General features: G+C 38.8%; 1 protein-coding gene across 4 annotated transcripts; it reads left to right on the top strand.

Moving 5' to 3' along the window:
• Positions 1 to 264: 264 nt before the first annotated feature.
• Positions 265 to 27,387, top strand: sgsm1a (small G protein signaling modulator 1a). 4 transcript variants are annotated; one of them, XM_077600664.1, is made up of 26 exons: positions 265 to 357; positions 471 to 514; positions 9,562 to 9,637; positions 12,742 to 12,904; positions 12,976 to 13,128; positions 13,248 to 13,315; positions 14,002 to 14,147; positions 14,316 to 14,453; positions 15,217 to 15,341; positions 15,626 to 15,693; positions 16,021 to 16,184; positions 16,787 to 16,922; positions 17,738 to 17,867; positions 18,250 to 18,314; positions 19,383 to 19,528; positions 20,348 to 20,476; positions 20,557 to 20,739; positions 21,834 to 21,905; positions 22,037 to 22,622; positions 22,698 to 23,044; positions 23,147 to 23,271; positions 24,274 to 24,356; positions 24,448 to 24,557; positions 24,689 to 24,785; positions 24,950 to 25,117; positions 25,921 to 27,387. In XM_077600664.1, exons 1-26 carry the CDS (start codon positions 324 to 326, stop codon positions 26,007 to 26,009), a joined length of 3,645 nt encoding a protein of 1,214 aa, XP_077456790.1. In that variant the 5' UTR covers positions 265 to 323; the 3' UTR covers positions 26,010 to 27,387. The 4 variants fall into 4 exon arrangements, with proteins under 4 accessions (XP_077456790.1, XP_077456789.1, XP_077456788.1 ...); XM_077600665.1 differs by having other exon boundaries at positions 286 to 357; positions 474 to 514; XM_077600663.1 differs by having other exon boundaries at positions 22,100 to 23,044.
• The last annotated feature ends 168 nt before the right edge of the window (positions 27,388 to 27,555 follow it).

Raw genomic sequence — 27,555 nt, 5'->3', positions numbered from 1 at the left:
AGTGTCATTCATTAAGAGTGCGCCTTATAATGTGGTGCGCCTTATAGTCATGAAAATACGGTACATATAGATTTTGACAAACGACATTTCCATATATTTGAATGGCATCTACCTATCTTACGTGTTCCTCCAACATCAAAGTTTATCCACCCCTAGATCAAACAGTTCTGGAGGAGGATTTGGGAAGCACTTGACGCCGTCCAATAGGAATTTCCGCCTGTCCCTTTAAGAGGCGGTTCCCTAGGAGAGGGAGGAGGAGGAGTCGTGAGGCACTTCTCCGAGTCGCAGGTCTCTCTCTTTTGGATGGGAGGCGCTGCACGTCAATGAGCATTGGATCCATGGCAACAATCATGGCAGGTAGGAGACCCGACGCTATTTCTACCTTTCCCAAATGTCCACACCACAGATGATCTTAAAACGGTTGACCTCAGTTAGCGTCGAAATGTCACGTGCTTCCTTTTTTTCATTAGAAGCTGAGACACGCCAGAAGCTGCTGCGTACTGTCAAGAAAGAGGTGGGTGGTTTCTTCAAGGTCTATTTTTTTCAAAAAAAAATAACACTTTGGTTTTTATGACGACCCGAAATACAATTCCTTTCCGAGTCGAGGTTAGTCTATTGGACTGGTTTCATTTCACCGTCTCCTTGACACCTGTGAAATACCGTGCTGGATGCTCCTCCTTCAAATCAGGGAAAGTACAGCATGTTTTATTTATTTTTTCCCCCCGAGAGTTCTATTTATTATGTGAATGAATGACTCTAAAAGGTTCAGAATGGAAGAAACAGATGAAATTGCTCGTTTTAGTCGTGTTTACAGCAAAGCAGAGAACGATATCTTTCTGTCAACAACCTATTTAACCGGATCCCCGTGTGCGTGTGTGCGCGCGCGCGTGCGCGTGCGTGTGCATTTGTTCAGTTTTGTCCCTTCAGTATTGCTCATCATCATCATCATCATCTTGTCACGCACATAAACTTAGCCTGTGCTCGGATACCCTCCCCAACCATAATAAAATAGCCAATAAAGTGATCTCACTCTTGTCAATTGCTGTTCAAATATGAAGAAAGTATAGGTTCCCCTTAATGTATTTATTGCAATGCATTTTGAAACGAGGAAAGCAATACAGTGTATTCATGCATTATGCATTGCATGGAAACATTTTTTTTCTTCTGGTATTGTTTGTATTTTTTATTTTTTTGCATGACATGTGAAAGATATCTTTAATATAATATTTAAGCAACCTTTGGTAAAATATCCAATGTTTAAAACTATTTAATAATACTGTAGTATTACCCATTTGGTCAATATTTATTATTTGAGGTGAACCAGCAAACTGTGATATATTATGTTGCAATTATGTGAAATCAATGATGCAATAAAGTAAGCACCCAAATACCTTATTTTACTCAGCTGTTGGGTAGGGGAATTGAGGGAGTAAATAATTGAATGATAATTGGTGAACAGAGGAAACTGAACGCTGTTGAGGTGTAATTGATGAAGTACACTCGCCAATTATAAAGCTTATTTCCTTTTTCCTTAAAAAGATGTAAATTATAAGGGGCAGACTCAACTATTACCATTGTGACATCACAGTTAACTATACAGTCAATTATTAAAGTAATATTCTAACATTATAAACTTTCACACAAGTATGAAAAGACGTTCATACCCTTCAATGACATGACATGTAACAGATGTCATCTTGGAGATGGTGAGTGACTTCATGCATTTCACTTCAACATTGTTTTCACTTGGTGAAATAAAGTCAAGAGTGATATTATACAGTATTAACACAAGACAATTCGTGATGAAGTGAATAAAGGAAATTGACTTTTTAATTAAAATGTCCAAATTGCAGAGTTCCTTGGGTCACTGTCCACTTGTCTTTTGTAAACTTGTCCAACCAATAATAGCGTTAGTTTATTTATCCATTTCCAGAAATGAGACGCACTCTTGCTACACTTTAGCGTGAATGAATATTAACCACCCCTACACTAGGTTTGTCAGCCATTGCCGTGGCCGATAAGGTAGGGTTTACTCGATCACTGAACTAACATCTCATGTGATAGATTTGATGTGTTTTTAAGTATGGCGAATTAGTGTTGTCCCATATCCGATATTTTTGTAGTATTACACCGGATTGGATGAAAAAAATAGGACTTTATTGGTTATTATTTGCATTATTTTTTAATTGTCTAAAAATATAGATATCATATCAGCATCATATTGTTATAGCTAATGCATATCTTGAAAGAATTGGAGCGGAAGTAAAAGAAAAAAATATATTTTTATCAATACTGCTCTATTAAGAATCCAACATTGGAAGTGTTATGGGACGTGTTGTCACGCTCATATGGATATCATATTTCAGGGTTTACACATCAGATACAGCAATTAAATGCGGTGATTGTAAGAGCTTCATTTTAAACAAATGGAAATTATTAAGGATTCGTAAACAGGTGATTTAAAAACAATTATTGGGCTTGTGAACCAACATAATGAACACAAAAGCGCAGCAGCACAAGGCTCAGACAAATTCTGCTTGATTGATGCCAAGAGATGCATTAAATTGGGGAGACAGCGCTTGGAATTGTTTACAATCCAAATTCACAATTTTCCTTTAACAAAACAGGGCTGTTTAGTTCAGAGTGAACTGGAAACCATTCATCTGACTAGCTTGGCATTCATTAGTTATTAACATTAGTAAGGCCTGCTACTTATTTGTGTGCATTTGAATGTGTGTAACTTGTTTATACGTGGTCATAACACAAATAATAAAATCAAAAAGGCTAAAAAAAAACAGACATGAGAAATATGCTGCAAAAATTGGGAACATCATAACACATATTTTTGCATTGCTTTGTAGCATAGACAGCTGTGGGAATAATTTTGTATCATGTAGATATATGCAAATAGGATGACACAGGGGCAAATGAATCACTGATGCGTTCAAATGTTCAGTGTACAATAATTTCGTCATCAAACAATTCCAGTACATTTCTGTGAATGATGGATAGATGTTGAATAATAGAGGTTGCTTTTCTAAAGGTCTGTGCCAGACATTTTATTATGGTTTTAGCTGAGGTAAGAGCGTCCTTCTGTTTGTTCTGCTGAGGAGCTTCTCACTTAATGCATACGCTCGTAATCGTCTCGTTACCATGGAGATTCCCAACACACGCTGAGGTCCTCATTTTCTAAAAAATCAGCGGGAACAATTTGTTAGGTTCTGTTGTGGGATTGTCATGCTTGTTTTTGCTGTCTCACTGTCATAGGAATTTGAACTATATTTACATACCTGTCAAATTATATGTTTTTCCCGTATTATATACGTTTTCATCATTTCAAATTGTGTACGCCCTATAACAACTTTTATACGGGAAAAATGCCATTTTGTATCGTCTGGCTCACTGGTAGCAGACGAAAACATCACTGTCGATTGCTAGTGTTCTCATGCTTTGAGCGTGATATGCACACCTGTCAGACATCTACAGAATCTTGAATTTAGTGCATATAAAAGGCGCACCGACTGATTGGGCACCCCGTCCACTTTGGGGAAAATTTCAGACTTAAGTGCGCCTTATGTGAGTAAATATGTGCTGCGTTGTGTTTGTACGGTTTATTATTGCTTAATAAGGGGAATTGCAATCTTTTACAAGGGGAGCAATTGGCCAAGGTTGACAGATGTCTTTATTATTTGTTTTGTTATCAGTTGAAGGCCTACAGTTGGGCCTACAATTTAACATTAAATCTAGGGTTCTGCAGACCTTAGTCAACCTAGAAATGAAGGGTGTAACATTAGATACACTTTTGCTTTGCAATGAACTAATCAAAATATAAGCTGTATTCATGAAAGCATTGCGTTGATACTTCCAATATCGTAATATTCACATGGTTCCGGAGGCATGAATTTAAAAACAGGGCTGAATTTTTGTGAACAGAGCAGTCGTGCTCAAGCGTAAACAATAGCAGAGTTTTACATTTGCAGCACAGGTGACGTAACACGATTATGGTGAATTTAATCAAACAGAAAGAATGTGTTCTCAATATTTAATGAGTATGACAGGATTGTGCACTAAACCTTTGAATCTTCTTTAGTAGGAATAAACTAATTGGGTACATTTGTTAGCACTTAGGCATAGTAGTACAATCTTGCTGTGCTCTAGAGACAAAACATTATCTTTAATATTAAAGTTTGTGTCATTTATTTTTTTTATGAGGAAAATGTGATACATTTGAAAATAGTTTGACTTTGGGGTATGTTGATTTATGTTTTTCAGTCAGAGCCTTTGGCAGCCTCATCCTTTTAAGAAATATTAAAAAAGTACAAAATGATATGGATTGACATTATGTAAAATAATGAGCAGGAGATGTGAGCTCTGATTATAATGCTAAGGGACTTTATAAAATTGCGGTTTTGCTGTAAAACTCTTGTATTACATTATATTACTATGCTAAACAATTTCTTTTTCAAACTTCATATAACTTAATTTCTCTTATTTTAATTTTTTAGGATGACTTTAAGAACAAGACTGAGATCCAAGGATTTAAAATGATTAAAACATTTGCAAAATGCATTTTTATTTTTGTCCTGCCGCACTTTTTTTTTGCTGTGCTGATTTGTTTGGTGACTTTTTTTGTTTGAGTCTAAATTTTTTGTTTTTATTTTTTTAAGAAAGACAATAGAGGGCTGATCTAAAAAGGGCTACAATCCGTTGATTAAATCGTTATAGCTTTGAGGGTGGACACGGAACAAATTGAACTCATAAGTCAATGCACCACTGTATTCCCAAATAGTGACAATATTGGGGCATTATTTGATTAAGAAATGACTTTCTGTGTCTATGAAAGCTGAGAAAGATTGTCTCTCTAGTCTATTTCATGCTGCATCTGTTCTTTAATATCATTAGCTTGTCCGGGTGTTCCTAGAGATGTACACGTGTAGGCGTCCCCATATGCACGTGGTCCTCATCCACCTGGTTATTTGCCATCAGTCCACTCCAATGTACTGTCAAATAATGTGGCCCATTATCTACAGCGCACAGGAGGTCTGAGGCAGCAGAATCCTGTTCTGGCACAAAATCGGTTTGAACGAGACCTCTTATTTCCGACGGCTTTTATATAACCATTCTGTGTCACCCTGTGTTTGCGTTCTTTTGTGCACTCAGACACGTACACATCTGTTGCCAAAGAAAAGAAAGAAAAGATGGAAGAATCAGTGAAGCAACCCGTGTCAGCATATTTATTAGTCTTCTGTTTAAATACTGTCGTGTTTTGCGAAGCATTAAGGCAGTCGCATCAAATGATGGCAAGATTTCATGTAGAAGCTATTGCAGAGAAACAATCAAACCTTATTGTTGTCCCAGATAGCGATGGCCATTATTACCCTGAGATAATTAGGTGTATTCACAGCATTGGTTTGGGCTGAATGGGATACAATCTGGCTGTACGGGTAGAATGAAGAAGTGATATTTTATGTAGAAACTCAAAAGAGGTTGTGCATTGCCGAATCAAATCTAGTTATAAACGACTTGCTGCGAAATTTAAGGCAATGCTTTGAGGCTCCGATTAAAGATGCTTTGCCAATGATGAGCAAGACATCACATGATGTTTTGTAAGGATTGCATTGTCAGCTATTCCCAAACTGTGATATGGTTGGGTGGAACTGGAACGCAGTTATGGCCACACACTGCCTTACGATAATTTGTGTTTGCGCTTAAAGAAAAAAAATCTATATTGTCATGCAGATGTAGTAAATCATTAACATGTACACCAGCAGTTGTGCTTGTGGGCACTCAATAATGTTTCTTTCATAAATCCAAAATTACCTACCCTTCAATTTATTTCACCATTTCTAATTTTATAAAGAAATCCTCACCAGTGCAAGTGTAATGTGGAACAGAACAATGCACATTCCATAGATGATATCATGTTCCTGTTCAAGCGGCAAACAAGACTTAATCAACAGCCCGTTGTCTTCTGGCAGCGCACTTCAATTTTGGTTCAAACACAATAATCAAGCGGATTCATAGCGATCAGTTAAAATGTTCAATTTTCATGGATGAACGACAAGGATGCCTCCTGTTGTCTTAGTTAACATTTTTGATTAATGATGAGGTTTGGATGTTAATGGATGTAGCTCAGGCATGGGCAAACCGGTCCTCGAGGGCCGGTATGGGTGCAGGTTTTTGTTCCAACCGATATAGCACAGACAGTTTAACCAATGAGATTCCTGCAGAAAACAAGAAGCACCTGACTGCAATCCACTGATTGCACTTGTAGGACACCGGATTGGTGAAAAGGTGCCCTCTCAATGGGTTGAAATGAAAACCCGCACCCACTGCGGCCCTTTGTGGAATAGTTTGCCCACCCCTGATGTAGCTTCTGTTTTTTTAGGCTCTGCTATTACAAAACTGAATTGGAATAGCCCAAACATTCTTTATCCCTCTTGACTGATTCCTTCCGGATCCAACGAATTGTGGGACCTCATTTAGCAGGCTGCTGCAAATACATTCATCAAGCTGTCACAGCTACAACTTTACATACATTCCTGGCAGCCATGGTGGTCCCATTTTCGTAAAACGTAGTGCAGCATGAAATTTTGGCACTTTGTTCCCCTTTGTAATTGTCTTGCTGGTTTATTTGTTTTCTTTATGGTCTATAGTGGTATTCCTGACAGCCCTGAATGAGGCGGGGGTACCGAGTCCCTGAGGTGGAAAGTTTTACCACTATATTTTAGTATGCTCCTCTCACAATCTGCTGGGGTCTTTCTCAAGGATTTTTTTACAGATTTAATGAGGTTGCTATGGTTGCTGGAGGTAAAAGGATACTCATAAATTGATGTATCGGGGAATTCGTCTGTGAATAAAAACGGATGTGTGGATAAGTACATTTTTAGTTGTGGTGATTTCATCTAAAAATGTTCTTAAAATGCTTTTCGAAGATACCAAATGAGCACCGATTTTGACACGGTTTGCTCTAGTGAAGTTATTATGTGAAGAACTGCTTTCATTTAGTTGCTCCCAGAGATGAATGAATGTTATTGACGTATGCGTGGCCTTTGGCGGAACTGTACTGTGAAACACGTGTTGTCTCCATAGCAACCTGTAGACTGTCTGTGCTTGGACACTTTAGCCTAAGGAATACATCTGAGACCTTAAAAGTAACCCAGAGAAGAGACAATTAAAATTACAGCTGCCAAAAGGCAAGAAATCTACGTAATCAGGCGGGTGAATTAAACATGAAGATGTGTGTTTATGGGTGGCTTGTAGCAGAAATAATTGTTGTTGATGCTGAAGTTACAAAGATTACTCTTCCAATGATGATAATGTGCAAAATGACTTCTGTTTATTCGACGCTTATCTGTTGTACAGAAATTCTTCCCGGGGTAAACTGTTTTCTACCCTTTTGTTTTCCGTTTCAGAGAATTACATTTTTACATAATGAAAGGATTATTCAAAACGACTCATAATATTTTCAATTTACCAACGTTTATTACACCGATCTGTCTGTTGGAAATGCCAGTTGAAGCAATTTGGAAAAGACCAGGCGCTTAAAAACTGGAAAGTAGCTTAGACAGATGTACCTGGCAGATCCATTACAGGTTGATACAATCAACAAATATTGTAGCTAGCTTGATGTTTATCCCAGTGTGCAGAGAGAAGCTTCCTTGGAGAATTATATCCAGTGCTGTTCTTTTAGATGATGTCATATTTTGGTTAGTGGTAGACATTTTGGCATAATAGTTTTCCTATCAACAAGTATTAAAATGAGTGTGTCCTGCAATTCAAATTGGTTGTTGTTCATTAATACACAAGTTGCTAGACATGGCTTGTTTATATCAGCCTGTGGAATCGATGACTCAGCTCAGTGTTATAGCTTTCATTTCAGTTATTATTATTAATAATATAATAATAATTGATAATAATTATTACATTAAAAAAACTCTTTAAAAAAAAAAAAATTAGCCCACTTGGGTTTTGACCAGTATTATATACCTTACCTATACTATATCTTAAGGCTCCTTTTAAATACTACAGCAAGTGACTTTAAAATGACATCAGACTCAAATTTGGACACGAATCCATTCAATAAATTGATAGAAAAGGCTTAATAATGAAATTAGATCCTTATTAGTCTGATTTGACTGAAAAAAATCTCCACTAAAAAGATTTTCACAGGCCTTCTATTCTCTTGTTTCCGTTCTGTCATTTAGTCACCACGCGCTAGTTAATGCAGAAGTACTACAGTAATGTTAAATACTTCCTCCAATGCTGATATCCACACTTTTGTGAAACTGTACATTTTATGCCTGTCTTAATTCATTCCCTTAATCACCCAGGGCAAATGATGATGAGGCTTTATGGTGGAGAATGATTTTGCTGATGCCAGCTTCAGTGAAACAAGAGAACCTTATTGGCAGCTGGCAGATTGAATGATCAAATGTTGCAACTGTTTGAGAGAGCGTTGGGTGTTGTTATAAAGCCTGTCCTACCATTGTGTGTCCCTTTAAACAGAATCTGTCAGAACAGCTAACCCATCTATGGTCAGCCTCAAAGCCCCTGCTTTCTTTAAAGCTGCTGGTCCAATATAGGATGGCCTCGGACCCTTGCGCACCCACGGGCCTGAAAGCTGTCAGGGTGGTTCAAACTCAGCATTCTGTTTCACAGTTAAATTAATGTACGTCCACAATAAATAGATACGCTAGTCTGAATCTAATGTCAGTTTTCATCAGTCTGATTTACATGCTAGTGCCATATTAAGCAGAATAATTCTCCCTGAAGAAAGTGTGTTTAATGTAGGTCTGCTTGGATGAAAGCCTTCGTCTAAATCATGTTTTTATTCAGAAAAATATATCTGGGTTTCAACTTCTCTCTCATTTCTTCTTCTAGCTCCCTTCGCACTATCTTTTTTTGGTGTACTGTGTGTGTGTATGTATATATATATATATATATATATATATATATATATATATATATATATATATATATATATATATATATATATATATATATATATATATATACGGCAGCATCAGTGTGGCGGTCGCACAATCGCACTATGCCATTGATTTAATAGATTTTCTTAACTAGTGTTTCTCAGCTGTTGTCAGGACAACAGGGACTAACCCAATTTCTGGTGTTATCTTGAAAGCATGAATACATAACATTGTTGTTTATCTTTTTGCACAAAAAGATGTCATCGTCTTTTAAGGCAAAAAAAAATCAATTTCTCCCTCTCGAGATAGAGAAGAGGTTTGACGTAGACTTCCAAATATAACACGTTTCAATTCCTGGGCAGGATCCTCTGGGTGAGAGCTGGTGACTCATCCAGCAACTTTGCACTCATCCCACTCAGTTTTTATTCCCTTTAACTTGTCTACGACAGTTCTTGTTAAGTGGCTGATTAGTCTACCTCAATTTATTTCAGGATGCCCTCCTGATTATTCTGAAATATATTTATCATTCATTCAACAATCCCCTTAGAGACTGTGTATGTGTGTGTATGTGTGTGTGCAGCTGTGGCATATTAATGAGTGAGTCATCCAGCATCTGCCATGTCATTGACAGGTGAAGCAGATTATGGAAGAAGCAGTCACCAGGAAATTTGTTCACGAAGACAGCAGCCATATTGTTTCTCTTTGTGGTGAGTAAGCAAGCATATAGCTGGATCACACCCATGCTTATTTATAGAATGTGCCCACTGAACAATCTTACAACAAAAAGCTATTCCATGTATCTTCTGACTACACTATATGCCTCACATTTTTTTTAATTGATGGAAATGTATTCTTTATTTACCATTTATATCACCAGCTAAAGGGGAATTGTTCAAAGCAGGTGGCATTCAAATGCAAGGTTTTTTTTCAGCTTTTTAGAAATCGCCAAATCTCTCCTGTCTGTCGATGGGAGGAGCCTACCTAACTCCGCCCACCGCGAAGCACCTCATCCTCTCTTCTAATGTGTGTACTGTTCAACTATTACTCCCCCCTGGAAGCATTGCTTGTGACATCTCGGCTAAACTTAAGAACGTGTTCAGACTACTACTCTGAATTAAGTATAAATTGTTTGAAAGTTTTTGTGCGACACTTAAGTAGCTACTTAACTCTGCCCTTAACACGTCATTTTTGCAATTGTATTTGTGTCAAACTGTGGCATTTAATGTTTTGTTTTTTTTGACACCAAATGTTGAAGCATGATATTAATATAGTGTGTGAGAAACACACTTCCCACGTGCAAGCCACACTTGTCTGGTGTGCGGCTCAGGCCAAACAAGATTTATTTGTGGAGTTCACTTATAATTTTCAACAGACTAATATTCATTTGACAGCAAAACGGAAAAAAAGCCTTTTAATTTTTTGGGGGTAAATAGCCAAACTAGTGTACAACCTCATTCATACAAAATGAAAAACACGATTAAATTCCTTTGAAAGACATAGATGTCGAACTTAAATCTGGTCCCACCATCACAGACTTATTTTAACCGCTCTGATGCATGCAGCAGTGTGTGCAATCAAACCTATAAGTGTTCATCAAGCACTTATCAAATATATTCCTTCACGTTTTTTGACACCTTACCACAAGTTAATTTGTCTCATTCCCCAACATAACTCAGAATAGTTACAACTGTAAAATCTACGGTCACACTGACATTTAATTCAATGTACTTCATATTCCACACCAGTGAATGTGTTTTTAGAGCCTGGGGGGGAGGCACTGGAGGACCGAAAGGAAATGAGATCAAATTGCTTGAAAGACAGAAGGTTCAATCAAATCTCCAGTGCTTATTGTGTGGCGCGAGTAGCATGAGTGATTATAATTCTTGCATTTTACATCCTGGTAAGAAATGAAGCTCAGGGTAGTTCAATCATGTTATTCCTAAATCTCTTTTTACACCTAATTAAAAAGTTATGTAAATATGAAGTCACACCCTACATGCAGTTTATTAAAAGATGATTGAATGTCTTCTTTTACACAATGATTCTGTGTTTAATAATTAATGTGTTAGGTTTTGTGTTTAATAGTGCATTCAGGGGAGAGTGTCTTTAATATTCTTTGCGTCAATACAAACATTATCCACTGGCATTTTTAAAAGCCTAACTGGACAGTCGGAGGAGAGTGTTTCTCCTACCATCATTTATCTTAATGGAGACTAACCAGTTGATGATATATCTTCTCCATGCTCTGTTCCGTTTTGAGCCCCTTTGCCCCTCTTGTGACCACCCTCTTTGGGATGGGGTCCATGTAGACTGGATTTTAGCAATTGGAGGGTGGGAGTCGAGTATGAGGAGCTCAGCCAGTTCTCTCGGGAGCCATCAGCTTTCAATATCGTGGCTACTCTGATGATTGGCCGTGGGAAGTTGGACACAATGGGGAGAGAGAGAGTGGCATGAAAATAAATGACGTGACCAGTGTTCCATTATTTAGTGGCGGTCATAGTTCTGTGGTTCTGCTTTAGTATGAGATATTTTAGGGATTGTCTCTTTTAGAGCATAGTGTTTTTAAAAGGTCTACACACACCTGTTTTAATTACTGAGATTCAAAATCAAACCATTTTTAAAACTTTCAAACAGCATAGAAACATTTTTAAAAAGTATATGTTTTTGGTTGAGCATTTTATTTCTGTAGGCTGATGTAAACCTTTTTTTAAATTTTACATGGGGTTATCTTTTTCTCGTGTTGTTATTATCCCAATTATAGTGAACAAAATATTTTAACCTATATTTGTATTATTTTTTTCAAGAATGTTAATCAGCAAAGATCATGATTACATTGTGTGATGTCCTATTGGGATGGTTGTGGATTTAAAAAAAGCAGTAAAAGAAGACATTGAGTAAAACAAGACAAGAGAATGTTACGATCAAAGAAAGTTATTTGATAGGACAAATTGACACTACTTCTAGAGCATTTATCTTATCTTGACTAAGGATTTCAATTGTCTTTTTTGTCTTCAGACAAATTCTTCGTCTGAATAAAAATAAAATCCTATGATACTGATATTGGCAAGGCTGAAGTTAAACCTCGCTGGGAAACAGTGGTAGAGAAAATAAAAGTGGTGCTTATTTATGTAGCAGCAGGACACAGGAGAAGGGATGCTGTATTTGAAACAATCAGGATGATGGAAACACAGATTGTGATGTTGATGAGCCTTGGCCGCGCCTACCAAACACTCCCTCGCTCGCTCTCTCGCTCCCTCCCTCCGTGAGCCCTTCCGAAGCTCCATCTCGCCATCAACAGGGGTTGCCACAGCAACCACGGTCTTCAATGTGACCCCATGTGAACAGAGGAACAGGATTAGTCCTGAAGAGGACTCAAATGTCAACACTGCTCCGGGCGCTGCCACGTAGGCCTTGGGCCAGAGGCTTTTTTGCTCTTTCCCTCTAATTGTGCTAAAGGGCGATCATGACACGGTTATATCATATGTGCAAGGCAATAAACTGCAATGTCAGTTATGTGGATGCAGATCATTATTTTTTTTTGTCTAAAGCAAGAGAATCAATGTAGCATTCATATACCAATGCTTGCATTTGAGTTTGAGATTCCAAGTTTTAAAATTGCCTACATCTGCTTTTGAAGTCTTTTCAATCTTCACAAAATAATACAGAGCATAATAATACAGTATCAAAAAATGCCTCGTAAAAAACTTACATTTACAAAATCTAGCCTCAACATGAAGACGGTGTTCTAGTTGTACCTTGTAAACACAACATTTTGAAAAGTAGTTGTTGTTGTTTTTTCTGACTCAAACAGCTGCTGTGGAAGCATGTGTTTTGCACGGACTGAAACGTCGAGCGGCAGGCTTCCTCCGAAGCAACAAAATAGCCGCCCTATTCATGAAAGTGGGCAAGAACTTTGGCCCGGCCGAGGAGCTGTGCAAGAAAGCCCAGGAGCTGGAACACATTATCGAGTCCAAGTGAGATACGCACGAAAAGTACAACCATTCCACGTCATTATTTCCTTACTACTTGCGACGTGTACTTGCAGACGGAGCCAGAGCTTGCAAAGTCAGGAAAGCATGCGCAGAATGCCTCGGCTTCCCAATCTCACCCCCAAGGCCGTTAAAAACTTGTGGATCCGGACAGCTCTTTTCGAGAAGGTGCTGGACAAGATTGTCCTCTTCCTGGTAGAAAACAGCAGGTGCTTTACAAAGCGTTTCAATGTCATTGGATTCACCTGTGTGTCTATGTGTACGGGTCAGGTTTACAAGAACATCGTTCCCACCGGCCTAATCTTGTTCCTAATTATCTGTCTTCCAGTAAATATTACGAGAAAGAGGCTGTTCTAATGGACCCAGTGGATGGACCTATCCTCGCATCTTTGCTTGGTAATTTGTGATTTTGCTAGCAAGCGTTTGAACAGGGCTTTTAAAACAAGCATGTATTTTGCCTCATGAAAGTGTGGGATTTTGGTAGTCTTGGTGACTGAATTTAATGAAAGCTTTCATATCTACGCTTTCCGGTGGTGATAATTGCACCTCTAAAAGCTTTGTGTAAACTACTGCAGGGTCCCAAATTTTAGAATTAATCAGATTCATAATCAGAACCGATGCATTACTAGAGCCGTCTTTCATCATGATTATGATAACAGTTACATGTTGTGAGTGAGACTGTCTGGGATAATTTTCTTTAACAATTATTATATGCGTGCTATTATTATGGTTCTCGGTAAGTGTAGAAGTACATTTCACTCAGAAAAGACATCCTATATTTAGAACTTTTCACTGCCCCGTATCTCATTATTAAATTAAAATAGGGGTCGAACCCAGTTGTAAAGCTCCAATATTAGCCCTTTTCAACATAATTCTAATCTGCTGGAGTTTTGCCGATGAACCACCCAAATATTCTTGCTTTACCATAAAACAGTAAAGGCTATTTAGTCACTCAGGATGATCTCCTAGTGCCATTTTTTTCATTCGATAAAAGTCTGACTCCAACCAACCAATCAGATATGCATCCTTCCTGAAACAGTGACATTTTTCTTGTATGTAACTGTGCACCTCCCCTGTGACAGTGGGTCCTTGCGCTTTGGAGTATACAAAGATGAAGACAGCCGACCACTTCTGGACCGATCCATCGGCTGACGAATTGGTGCAAAGGCATCGCATACACGGCGGCCACTGCAGGCAGGATTCGCCCACCAAGAGGCCTGCTTTGTGTGTATGTATAGCAACGGCACTTTTTGACAAAGTACTTTCATTATTTTCTGGTTTTGGGTCAAGACATAATATTGCATTGACACAAATGGCCAATAATGCGCTCTACCTAGGTAGTGAGTGCATCTTTTGAGTGGCATCATCTTTCTCTTTTGGACTAATCATCTTTCAGATCCAGAAGCGTCATTCCAGTAGTAGCATGGACGAGCGCCCGTCTCCCTCGCCATCAGCACGCGATTATGTGGAGTCACTGCATCAAAACAACAGGGCAACACTGCTCTTTGGCAAAAACAATGTGCTCGTTCAGCCGGTAAGTGTTAAGTGAAAAAAATATCTAATTTGCACCACACAAACTGAATATAACAAACGTATTAGAAAGACTTGACAGTGTGATCCAGTACAACAAACTACCACTACACTATCATGATAACAAGACTGTTAATCTAAATTCTACTTGACAGTGTCATGTTTTGTTGGGGTTTGGTTGGTTGGGAGTGTTCCCTTTTGTGTCCTGTCCGTGTGATTGTATGAGTTTCACCTGCTGTGTCTGTTTTGGCTCTCCTTCTCTTGTGTGGCCCAGGTGTTCCTGATTGTCATCAACCCCTGTCTGTGTATTTAAACCCTGTTTTTGTGCATCCAGGTCTATCAGTGGTTACGTGCTCTGTGTATGTGATGTGTGTGACTCATGTCACATTCGTCACCAATAGCTGGCCTTATGCGATGCCTTTTTTTGTGTTTGAGTAACGTTAGCAAATGTCTAATGCGCAATTTGCATACTTAAATACTTTGTGCATGACGTTCAAATGGTCCTTTATACAAAGTGTTGTCAATTACATTTAATTGAACAGATTTACAATTTAGAATTAAACTATATACTCAAATATATGGCTTAATCTTATTTACATATGCAAATGGAACCCATTCGACACATTTTAACCCTGAGAAACTAAGTTTTGGGGGCATGTGAGTCCATGTGAATACTTTGTCCATACCTGCTATCCTGAATATGCTTAAAGGAGTCATTTGCGATATCTAATTCATTTTTCATCGGCTAAAACCCCCGTCTATGGCAGAGAGACGACATGGAAGCTATTCCAGGTTACCTTTCCCTGCATCAGACGGCTGATCTCATGACACTGAAGTGGACACCCAATCAACTCATGAACGGCTCCGTCGGCGACTTGGACTATGAACGAAGGTGATGACGATAGTCTGCGTGTGTTTTTGACAAAAATAAAATTGCAAGATTACTCGGCTACTAGCGTAACACTGGATCACTGAGGTGTTTCTGAATAACGCAGTGTGAGCGCGTACATCTCCGAGACTCTATGCAGCGTAAACACAGCTCCTCTAATTAGGCTTATTTTCAGCCGGCAACCTGCAGGTGCTTTATTGACTGAAACGCTGTCAGACCAACTGGCAAGCCACGTAATATTCCTCTGTCTGTTTCTGTGCGTGTGGTGAACTACTGTGTTTCTGCAGTGTGTATTGGGACTACGCTATGACGATACCGCTTGAAGAGATTGTGTACTTGCATTGCCATCAACAAGGTAGGTCCGATCAATTTAAGAAATTTCTGCACAATTAACTACAGTAATACCTCATTTATCGCGGTTATTAGGTTCCGCCGCATTACGTCAATAACCACAATGTAAGCACAGTGCTTTTATGGTGTTAATTTAATATGATTTGGACTTTTAAAACCATCTCTGTATTATTTTTTTAACTCGCTCATTACAATAACATTTAATATTAAATAAAATTTAGATTCTACTGTACTTTGTTGTGATGACATTTGTATCCAATGCTATGTTCTTCTCTCAGCATTGTCCATGTATATATAATTTTAATTTTGCTTGTAAATATTTTTCCTATAGTTGACAGTGGGGGCACAGTAGTTCTGGTCAGTCAGGATGGCATCCAACGGCCCCCACTCCGCTTCCCCAAAGGAGGCCACCTGCTCCAGTTTCTCTCCTGTCTGGAAAACGGTCTGCTTCCGCATGGCCAGCTGGATCCCCCTCTCTGGTCTCAGAGAGGAAAGGTAAGCACCTGAGGGCATCTCTCCTGATGCACTCCAGTGTCTCTTGTTAGCTATTGTGGCAGAGAAACAAAAACACCCTAGTACTAAATCACTTTTTACCTGATCAATAAATCAATAATAGATTTAACAGCACAGTTTAGGACTCCTGGGATTTATGTTCTAACTACATGCACCAGCACACATGATGAGGTTCTCTTTGTTTTATTGTGTGCAGTGCAAGCAAACGGAACAATAGAAAACGCCCACGCTTGTTCGAGGACTAATAATACGCCGAGGCATGTAGACACTCGTCATCTTAAATCCACAAGGATGACTGATTTACTTTGCTGCCTTTTGTAAAGCAGAGGTTAGGTTTTCATCCTCGTGGGTTTGTTCCTCTTTGCGTTTTTTAGCAAGTTTGCCATAACTTAACATATACATACATCATCTGACCGATTTGAACGGGAAATGGAAAAATAACAGTTAGTGCAGTTCTTATCGCAGCGCGTTAAGTTTGACTCTCTGAAGTTGCCAAGTTTTTTTTGTTTGCCTATTCGAGTCAAATGATTTATTGTCTAACATTGCTTTCATTTATTCAGAATTGGATATTGTTTTTGTTGCAGGGTAAAGTGTTTCCAAAGTTGAAGAAGAGGCTTCCCCAGGGATCTGGATCTGCAGACTCGGTCTCTGATAAGGAGGAAGAAGAAGCCACAGATTACGTCTTCCGCATCCTCTTTCCGAACAGCCAGTCTGAGTTTGGTGAGGAGGCGTTTGACATTTACAAAGCATACAGTTTTCTTTGGATTTTGCTCACGTTTCATTTGCTGAGGCCCGAGAACTGTGGGTTTGTCAATACAATTTTATACGCTATCCCAACACTTGTGACTGAACTATCAGTTGATACAAGGGATACACATTGTCCTGAATTTGTTATAGGAATATTTAGTTTTGATTATCTTTGATTCCCATGATCCAATATCTTCCTGCCTTATCGGTTGGCCTCTGGACAAGCTCATTGATCTCAACCAATAATAGAAAGTCGGTGAAAACACCCGATGGCCTAGTCACACCTTCGTTCATTCATTACGACAACGTAGCTTTCAATTTACTGAAGGATTGGACAAGTGATGGATTAATTAAAGGCACATTGTCGTCTAAATTTCTTTGGCAGGGGCCGTTTTGTCTGCCAGCTCAACGATGACCTTGTGTATAAATACATAAAAAATAGACTAACACATTTCAAATTTTTGGCAAAAAAGGGCCCCACAGAGTAAGAATCTTGAGACCTTGATGATTTTTTTTTAAATCAACTTTATTTTCTTAATACTTTCACAATCAAAAGAATAATTGCTAACAAGAAGGCTTGCAACTTAGCAAGTAACATGAAATCAATGTATATAATTTGCTTTTGCGGGCCACAATATACTGTGGCAGCGCTGCACCTGCAATTCAGACATTAGAACAGCACAATTGCATCTAAGCTAAAATTATTTACTCATTTAGCTGCTGATGCACAGGAAGCAATTATGTGTTGATGGCGACAGTAATGATGTGCATGTGGGTGCCTTGTGCAGTGACTCCGCCAGATTTGATGGACCAGAGCCCTGCAATGTGGCATCCCCCTCTCAGGAAGTCTTCCTGCTCATCCTGCTCCCAAGGCAGCCTCTCCGATGGGTCCACGCCCAAAGGGTGCAACCAAGAGAGGTTAGAGTAATCAAGTCAGGGCTTCAGATAAGCTTTTGCTTTGCTTTAAACAATTAAGGATTGCTAAAGCCTAAACACTAGATGTACACATTTAATCATGCAAGATGTGGCGATGAGCAAAAATATGCGTGACATTTTCCACCGTGACAGGAGAAAGCGTCCTGATGGTGAGAATAAGCTAAGCAGATAAAAATGGTAATTGAAACCAAGTCAGAGCATTAAGTTGGTGTTTTCTATATGACAGCTTGAGTTGGATAAAGAGCTTTCTTACCTTCTGTTCATGGTAATGATCTGCAACAACGGCAGCAAGCAAAATCAGTCCTTCTGTACTATGTGAATATAGAGCCAGAGCTCTAACATTGTGTTCTGACTCTCTTTTTAGGACTCCCTTGAAGCTGCTTTGTGACAACATGAAGTATCAGATCATCTCGAGGGCATTTTACGGCTGTATGTGATCCTTTCGTTTTCATACCAAGTCACCTTTCTGGTGGAATTGAGCGCCTTAAAAAATGCATTTTGATGCCGACACTTTCTCCATATCATTGGACTATTGTAAGGAAACAATGAAATAATATAGCAAGGGAAGAATGGGAAAAGGTCATGTGTTCTAATCAGTCCAGATTGTTCCACACTATGGCCACATCCAGGCAGAAAGGAAGATAAGGCAATACAGTGGGTATGTCTTGCAGACAAGTCAGTGGAAGCAGTTTTATGATCTAGACTGTTATATGACCAAATAAATGTTAGTGGCCTTAGAGAATAGAGGGAGGAATTAATCTATTTTCACGTCAAATTGCGTTCCTTCCCTATTGACATAGACATATGACCATGTTATTTCATAATGACAATGACAGTAGAACTAATGGGAATAAAATCGTGAAGTGAAAGAACTCTCACACGTAAATTGGCCTCCACAGAGTTTATCACATTGGTAAGTAATAGGATGCAGAAAATAAACTGAAATACAATCTATAAATAATTTGAATTTGGTTTAAAGGAAAGAAAAAGTCCTGTTAACAACCCCGTCAAATTTTTATTATTAGAAATGTGCTATTACTGCTCGTCGACTGTTTGTCTCCTCCGGACAAAACTGAAAACATGAAATACATATGCGTGTATTTCGAGAAAACTGCAATTGTAGCAATTTCTTGAGTGTGTGTCAACTGTTAGGGTAAATCATTAACATCCCATTGAAATCGGTCAAAATTGGAAAGGGATTTTTACTAAATTGATTAGGCAAACCTGAATGAAGGTAGCAAACTCATATGTGGGTACACTTGTTTGCATGAGGAACAGGATGTTATAAAACATGATTAATGTAGCTGTAACATTCTGTTCCTCCCGCAGCATTCATGAATAGTCTTGAAGAGTGAATATTTTCTAATATAAATATCATCACTGAATAGCCTATATCAATGCTTCAGCACACACTATCGGCCGTCTTCAAGGGAATAATGTCTTAATTTACAATAGCCTCTCTAATAGGATCAAATATTGTCCTTTCTTGTCGGCTAGGGTTGGCGTACTGCCGTCACCTGTCCACCGTGCGCACTCACCTCTCGGCCCTCGTCAATCACACCATTGTGTCGCCGGACGTGCCGTGCGATGCTTACAAAGGACTTACTGCAGATGTCTGGCAGATGTTCCTCCAGGATCGTACCGTAAGCATTCCCGTGGATTTTTTCTTGTCAGGCTTAAGCACACACGCCGACGCGCGCCCCCTTACCGCCGCTGGCCCTCTCTCACTTGCCACTCAGCTGTCTCCTCCGTGCTCATTCTCTGCTAATTACGTTGCTCACATCATTAGCCTCGCAGCAGTGTGCATGGAGCGTAGCTAATGGCTCTGTCAGTTAAAATGTCCACGTCGGGATCGTACTATGTCAGCTCGGTGAATATTCACTCTGTGCTCCTGGTTTGTAAAATTAACATGCATCAATTTGTCCTACTATACAAAAACTTGATATGTAAATATTTCTGTACCTCCTGGCCAAACATCAGCACTCTGAAAATTTGTATATGTTAAATGGAGATGATTAATCTATCTAATTAATTCATATATGCATCATAAATCATATTTTTGGGGGTGGATATTATTTTGTCCAAGTGGAAAAAACAACATTATCCCTTGAAGTAATAACAAAATGGAAAATATAGGCTAAATAGGTGTCTGTTAATGTAACAAAATAAAACTATAGCTTTATATAGTAACTACTTGTTTTCGAAACAATCGATGAAGTCACTTCTGAACAACTTGTCCACCTCTGGAAGTAGAGGTCATGCCGAGAGCATCATTTTCGCAGCTGTCATTGCGGAGAAAAAAAAACGCATACAAGTCGCACCTGGGTATAAATTGCAGGCCCAGCCAAACAAAAGTGTTTTTTAGAATCCAGAAAATGCGCTGTATGAAAAGACCCACATGCACTCTTTTGCACACTGAAATAAGAGCATTCTTTTTTTCCCCCTCAAAATTTCAAATAAAGACCTACAAGGAACAAGAGCTCCTTCGTTTGGTCTATTTTGGCGGTGTGGACCCTTCGTTGCGTAAGGAGGTGTGGCCATATCTCTTGGGTCATTACCAATTTGAAATGTCTGAAAGAGAAAGGAAGGAGGTGAGACATTTTTTACAATTCATTTTTTTTTTCTGCTCAAGAAATCCTTTCACCAAAGGACTCCTCATTTCTCACTGCAGGTGGATGAGCAGGTGCGATTGTGCTATCAGCAGACCATGCGTGAATGGCTCGGCTGTGAAGAGATTGTTCGACAGCGGGAGAAGGCACAGCACGCCGCAGCCTTAGCCAAGTGTTCTTCAGGGGCCAGCATGGACAGTACCAGTCCAAAGATGGTTCATCATGACTCAACCGTCAGCAATGAGGTGACACACCAAGACAAATGTACAAGCATACATCAGATCGACAAGTTACTTTAACCCTCGTGATGTTACGGAGTAAAGGGACCGGTTCTGGGAACATATTTGCTGTTCCATTACAGGAATATTAATTTGAGTAGTATGTAATTTTAACATGTCAAACTACATTGGATTGGATTGGATAACTTTATTCATCCCATATTCGGGAAATGTCGTTGTCACAGTAGCAAGAGGGTGAGGATGCAGAAATAGGAAAGGCATTTTAGACATAAATAGATAGGTAAGTAAGTTAATAAATAAATAAATACATGAATAAATATATAAATAAATAAGCGTGTTGCTGAAATATATATATATATATATATATATACATATATACATACACACATATATAAGCACATATATACATACACACATATATAAGCACATATATACATACACACATATAAGCACATATATACATGTACATACGCATATATAAGCACATATATACATGTACATACATATACTATATACATACATACACACATATATAAGCACATATATACATGTACATACACATATATACATGTACATACACATATATACATGTACATACACATATTTACATACATACACATACATATATATAAGCACATATATACATGTACACACACATCCATATATATAAGCACATATATACATACACAGATGTACATGTATGCATACGGTATGTCTTAACACAGCCATTTGTTTTGTTAAAGAGCCTGTACATGTAGCATATGTAAACATCTGAGTAAACTTTTTTTATAGCTAGGTCGCCCACCATTGTTTTGGCAATTTCTGCTTAAAGAAAAACACTGGTCTTCTGAAATGATTTTTTTTCATTTCACAAATTCCAATCAAAATGAGTTTTTTATTAGTTTCCTCAATGCTGTGTGCTCTCTTAAGAGCTCTTGTTTCAGATATAATCTAGCCAGGGTTCTCGTTTTAGTGCCTGACTAATTCAGGTTATTGCTATTAAACTTGCTTGAATTGACATATTATTATTTCTTTGTGACAATATTCTTTTCTGAAATTTCATGCAACAATATCATGACGCGATTGTCTTCATCTACCAGTCCCGGTCCTCCGTGAGTTCAGATAGGCAGAGTCTGGCTCGTCTGCAGAGTGACTCAAGCACCAGCACACAGGTATCTCGTTCAATCACTCAAGATTAACATGTTCTCATTCACTTACAGTTAACCATTCAAATGTAAGCGACATTTTACTGTAAGGTTGCGGAATATCATTCAACTGCATCCCTTCACTCTCTTCCTGCTAGTTCTTCACATCATCCCATCCCTTCCCCTGGAGTAGTCTGCTTCCCTTTGGCTCTATCTTGCAGGTGTTTGAGTCTGTAGAAGAGGTGGAGCCGATCGAGACAGAACCCAAGAGCGAAGAAGCCAAGCAAATGCCAAAGATGACCAATGGGGCGCTCCACAACGGCCCAAGTTCTCCCGACTCCGGCCATCCTTCTTCCCGGAACTTCTCGGTGACCTCCGGCCTGTCAGACGGCTCGCTCAGCACAGAGGACAGCGGCGGACCTGAAGCTGCTCCCAGACCTTCGACCAAACCTCCTCAAGACTCAGGTCTGACTGAGCAGGAAAAACCAAATGCGTCCAAGCCCGAAGTGCTAGGGATACAGGAAGAATCCAAGAAGTTGGAGGAACCCAAAGTAGAGGGGGCTCAGAGTGATGACGTTGTCCCAATAGATATTCAAGGAAAAGAAGTGCCTAACAAAGATAGTACAATCCTAGCAAGAACATGCACTGAATCCCAAGATCATACTACACGAGTGAAAAAGCAAGATTCCAAGAAAACTGAGCGGCAGGCTGAACTCTGCACAGTAGAAGACAAATCCAGCCAAGGTGAGGCATTAAAAGAGGTAAGAGTCGTGAAAAATCCCAGACCGTCCAGAGTTGACGTGAAATCTTCTTTATCAGGAGACACTGGGGTGTTCAAAGGCAGAGGATCCTACTGCACACCCCAAAAAGCTGAAGCTCAGGTCTTAACTGAATCGGATGAGTCTCCTTCAGCCATAGAGATGGAGGAGATTCCCAAAGCCAATGTTTCCATGGTACCCTTGAGCAGGAAAGACTCGGAGGACTTGGCTCCTTACACGGATCTCCGGCCAGAGGGCGGTCAGGAAAAGCCCAGTCCTGAAGGAACTGAGTCCATTTTGTCCGAGGAGCCGGAGATGGAGAGCCTCTACCCTCCCTTTGAACCGCTGGATGAATGCGCAGACATTGAAGATGCCTGCCCTCTACAATCTTCTGGGAGTGCCTTCTCTGTATGTGCCGCCGTTTTTACTAACACCAATATCATTTTCAATGTTCGGACTCCCAATGAACCAATAAGTTGATGCAAATGCTTCGTCTTCTGACTCTTCCAGCAAGAGCTTTTAGACTTATACACGTTGAATTTGCACCGCATTGAAAAGGACGTACAACGCTGTGACAGGAACTACTGGTACTTCACTCCTGCAAACTTGGAAAAGCTCCGTAACATCATGTGCAGGTACAACAAATAGTGTCTCAGTTTTGGGTGAACTCTCTCTGAAGCTTTTTGATTTGCCAACATGGAGTCTGCCTTTATTTTATTCATAATTATACCATCTTCGGTCTAAATTTGGCATATCGTAGTAGGATTGACATTTTGGCATTTACAACATTCTTTTTTTTCTGAGAAATAATTATTTATACAACTACAAATTCCACTAGCCATGAGTGAGATTATTTTATTTCCAAAAGGAAATTCAATGGCAGTTAATAATATTATTATTGATCAAATGATCTCAAAATACAAACTTTAATTCATGCCTTCCCCTTTCCCAATGGGATTGTAGTAATGCACTTTACATGGGGGTCAGCAGATCTTTCCTCAAATGTCCATTTGGATTCAAATGCGGCACTTCCGTTCTAAACAGAACAATGTAAAAAGGATCACAAATCTCCTTTTACAGGCTTCTTCCACTGCCTGCATGTGCACGTTCAGCCAAATTTTAGACAGAAGTCAGAAGGGGATGTAACCTTGTGTGCATTCACTTAAACTTTAGTAGCATTCATTTTTAGAACCTTCCATAAAAGGCAATTTTCTTCTTTGACCTTGCCATCATAAGACTCCCTGCTTGAGTCTTATTTGCTTTTATTGTCAACATTTTTGTTCCAAAATTGTGTTATGTTCTGATTTCTCATGTTCCATTTGTATTTATATCTACCATTTTGGTTCAGCTCGGTTGTGCCATAAGTGCTCTATAAATAAAATGGGGTTGAGTGTACACGCTAGCAGGGAGCCGGCCGGGTTTGCACGCTCACACACGAAAGAAAAACACAAGTGCAAAACAGATGACAAGTTATCTTGGAGCTTTTAAACGGAGTTGTTTGCAAGCAAGTCCTAAAATTGTCAACCCGAGTCTGACCGTAGGGTGTGGTTGTGTTATTGAGTCGAGAGCTTCACAGCCAGTGCAGTGGATCCAAACAGTAAAGTGATGTTTTAATGGCTTTCCTGGTTTATTTGCAGCTATATCTGGAGGCACCTTGACATCGGTTACGTTCAGGGTATGTGCGACCTCTTGGCTCCGCTTCTCGTCATTCTGGATGACGGTGAGTCGCCGCGCTTGATCGCCTCTCCTCTTCCCTCCCCTGCTTTGTGGCTGGAGCAGCTTTTTCATCACTTCCTCTCACTTTCTCTCAGAGGCCATTGCCTTTAGTTGCTTCACGGAGCTCATGAAGAGGATGAATCAAAACTTTCCACATGGCGGTGCGATGGATACTCACTTTGCCAACATGCGCTCTCTGATCCAAGTAAGCCACGGTTTTTCACAAGCCAGCACAAATTGTACACGTTTTGGCCCAAGACGCTGTCTCCCCAGCGACCGCGCTGATTACTATTTTTCCTTCCAAATCTTTCTTGATCCCTATTTGATCAACTTTAGATCCTGGATTCAGAACTTTTTGAGCTGATGCACCAAAATGGAGACTACACTCACTTCTACTTCTGTTACCGCTGGTTCCTTTTAGACTTCAAGCGAGGTAAACGCAACTTAGGAAATGAGTCAGAGATGAGACGAGCGTGGTCTTCAACGTGTCAAACAAGGGGTCTTGTTAGAAGCAACAAAGGGTTTTAGATTGGAACGTTCCTTGACTTGAATATACTTGTGTGCAGGGATCAAAGCCCTTGTGTGCTTTTCTTGCAGAGCTGGTCTACGATGACGTTTTTGCAGTCTGGGAAACCATCTGGGCGGCCAATTTTGCTTCCTCAAGCCACTTTGTTCTCTTCATCGCCCTGGCTCTGGTGGAAATCTACAGGGACATCATCTTGGAGAACAACATGGACTTCACTGAAATTATTAAATTCTTCAATGGTAAAATCATACCGCACTTTTGCGTTGAAATTTTACTTTAAAAGCTCCAACCATGATAAGCAGCGTAGAAAATTGAACTGGCTTTTGGGAGTGCATGAATCAAATGATATTGATAGATATTAACGGTGTTTTTAAAAATTGATTCTGCGATATTTTAGATAATGTTGCATGATTCTCATATCGATTCAAAATCCCTCTGAACCGATCTTTGTTTTTGGTGGAATTAAACAATAAACACTTCCTCTTGCGTACACTAGTAAGCAGCAGTCATCCGCCGTGCCCTGACATGTCGTAATTGTGCTTGGACGATATCATATTTTGCTAAATACTACATGTTTTCAATAGATGCCCAAACAAAAACAAATGTTTTACCTCACCTTAATTTTTTTTTTGTCTTTGGACCTGTGGTAATTAGTATACCTAGAGTACTCAAGAAAATGTTTTGACCTGCCATTTAAAAAAAAATGTTTGTTATTGAGTGCTATACATTTTTTTCCCTCAAATTTGGAATCCTGCATTTAAACTGGGTTGCAATAAAGCAGGTCTTCACTAAAAACTGAGAAAATGATACAATGAATGCCATGTGTTGCTCAAACATAAAACATGTTTACATTAGGGCTGAATGAGGTTTCAGAAATAAATTAATATAAATGCCCTTTTATGTCCATTTTTATTAGTTTTTCCGAAAGTGATGTCCCCCCCCCAAAAAAAAATTGCAATAATTGTCTTAAAGTATAGTATCAGGATTCATCGGCATTGAATCGTGATACGAATCCAATTGATATGATTGCTTTGTTTTTCAGAGATGGCCGAGCATCACAACATCAAGCAAATTTTGACCTTGGCGCGAGATCTGGTGTACAAGGTGCAGATGCTGATAGAAAACAAGTGATAGGGAATTTGTCTTCTTTTTCCTTCCAATCAAGTGTAGTCATCTGTAGCAACATCACACGCACGCACCCTCACGCACATACACAAAAAAAATGCCTTTACTATCGTCGGTTGCAGCCCCAATTGAGCCTCAATGACCGTATGCTCCTCTATGTTATTTGTGTCGTCAACAGGTCTATGATAAGAATATGCTTTATAGAGTAATTATCAGTATCTGCCAATATGTATGATGTGTTTTATGTAGAGTTCTTTAAGCGTCATTGTTAGTTGGAACAGGTTTAAAACTCAGTCGCTGCTTTTGACGACGATAGACTTCAGTGAGTCCTCGGAAATGACGTCCGTCGCCGTCATCGGCAGCCAAGAAGTAAGATTGGTTGCACATTTCAGAAGAAATTGAAAAAATATGTTGATACTATTTTTGAATGACTGCTTATTTATGAAAAATATACTGTATGTTGCATAAACTTGTTTAATAGCCAGTGTTTACATGATAAGATTATGTTTCAAATATAAAGTTCCCTACCTTCTCTCCTCATGATAAGGGATGGATGAATGTTAGTTTTTGCAAATATAATTAATCCCTATTTAGAGTTTAGTACCACATTGGTGATTTTCCATTGTCAGTGTTACCAATGTTCTCAAGCTGCCTTCCTGCCAAATAGGATGTCCTTCTTTATGTCATTGTGACAGAATAATTTGTCAAAACATATTCTGAAAGTCAAAAAAACTCACCTTGGAGAGCTATCCTTTTTCTTTGATTGTTGTTTTTGTTCCGTGAACAGCTTAATATTTTCTACGTTGTGTCACTTGGATTTTTGTATTGTTTCTCCGTTTTTGTTTCATGTTGAAATGATTTGAAACAGTTTATATTATCAAGGTTATAAGAATACTGAAATGTTTTGAGTTTACCAAATGAGGTGAAAATGAACGCTACATGTGCCTGCTTGTAATTTATTTTTAACGTTGCTTGCAAAAAAAACTGATGAAGAACAGCCGTTTTAATGTTTTTCAATATTTAAGCATTGATGATGACAAACACTACATTACAATATCTGCTTTTAACCATTTTATTAGTACTCATGATTTTCTCAAATCTCAAGCTTCCTATTTATTGCCTCTGTTTATGAATGTGGTGAAATGAATTGCAATGATGTTTCTTATTGAATGCTAACTGATGTTGTCAATAAGCTCAATTTAATTTAAGTCACATCATTTGCCATCTTTTAAAATTCTTGTATTCGGATTTCCATTCAGACATTGCTATTTTGGTAGAACTTGTATTTTTTATTTGTGCCAAGTTCTAACTGTGTAGTGTAGGACAAATTATATTCTGAGAGCTCATATATGATATATATATTAAATGGTATATGTTATTGTAACATCAGCGTACTGGGAATCATCTTTTTACTGACACAATACACTAGCCATAGTATATATATAATATTTTATATATATAATATTATATATATATATATAATATTTTATATATATAATATTATATATTATATATATATATATATATATATATATATATTAGTATTGCATTT

The sequence above is a fragment of the Stigmatopora argus genome, chromosome 5 (genome assembly GCF_051989625.1).
Source record: "Stigmatopora argus isolate UIUO_Sarg chromosome 5, RoL_Sarg_1.0, whole genome shotgun sequence".
In the NCBI taxonomy this organism is placed as follows: Eukaryota; Metazoa; Chordata; class Actinopteri; order Syngnathiformes; family Syngnathidae; genus Stigmatopora; species Stigmatopora argus.
This window is presented reverse-complemented; position numbering and strand designations above follow the sequence as displayed.

Bases quoted from the DNA above. Each gene is read 5' to 3' on its own strand.
- sgsm1a (XM_077600662.1), top strand. From the start codon at position 324: ATGAGCATTGGATCCATGGCAACAATCATGGCAG. The intron at 14,148-14,315 runs GTATGTATAGCA...ATCATCTTTCAG, and splicing joins CCAAGAGGCCTGCTTTGTGT to ATCCAGAAGCGTCATTCCAG. The intron at 21,906-22,036 runs GTATCTCGTTCA...TCTTCCTGCTAG, and splicing joins ACTCAAGCACCAGCACACAG to TTCTTCACATCATCCCATCC.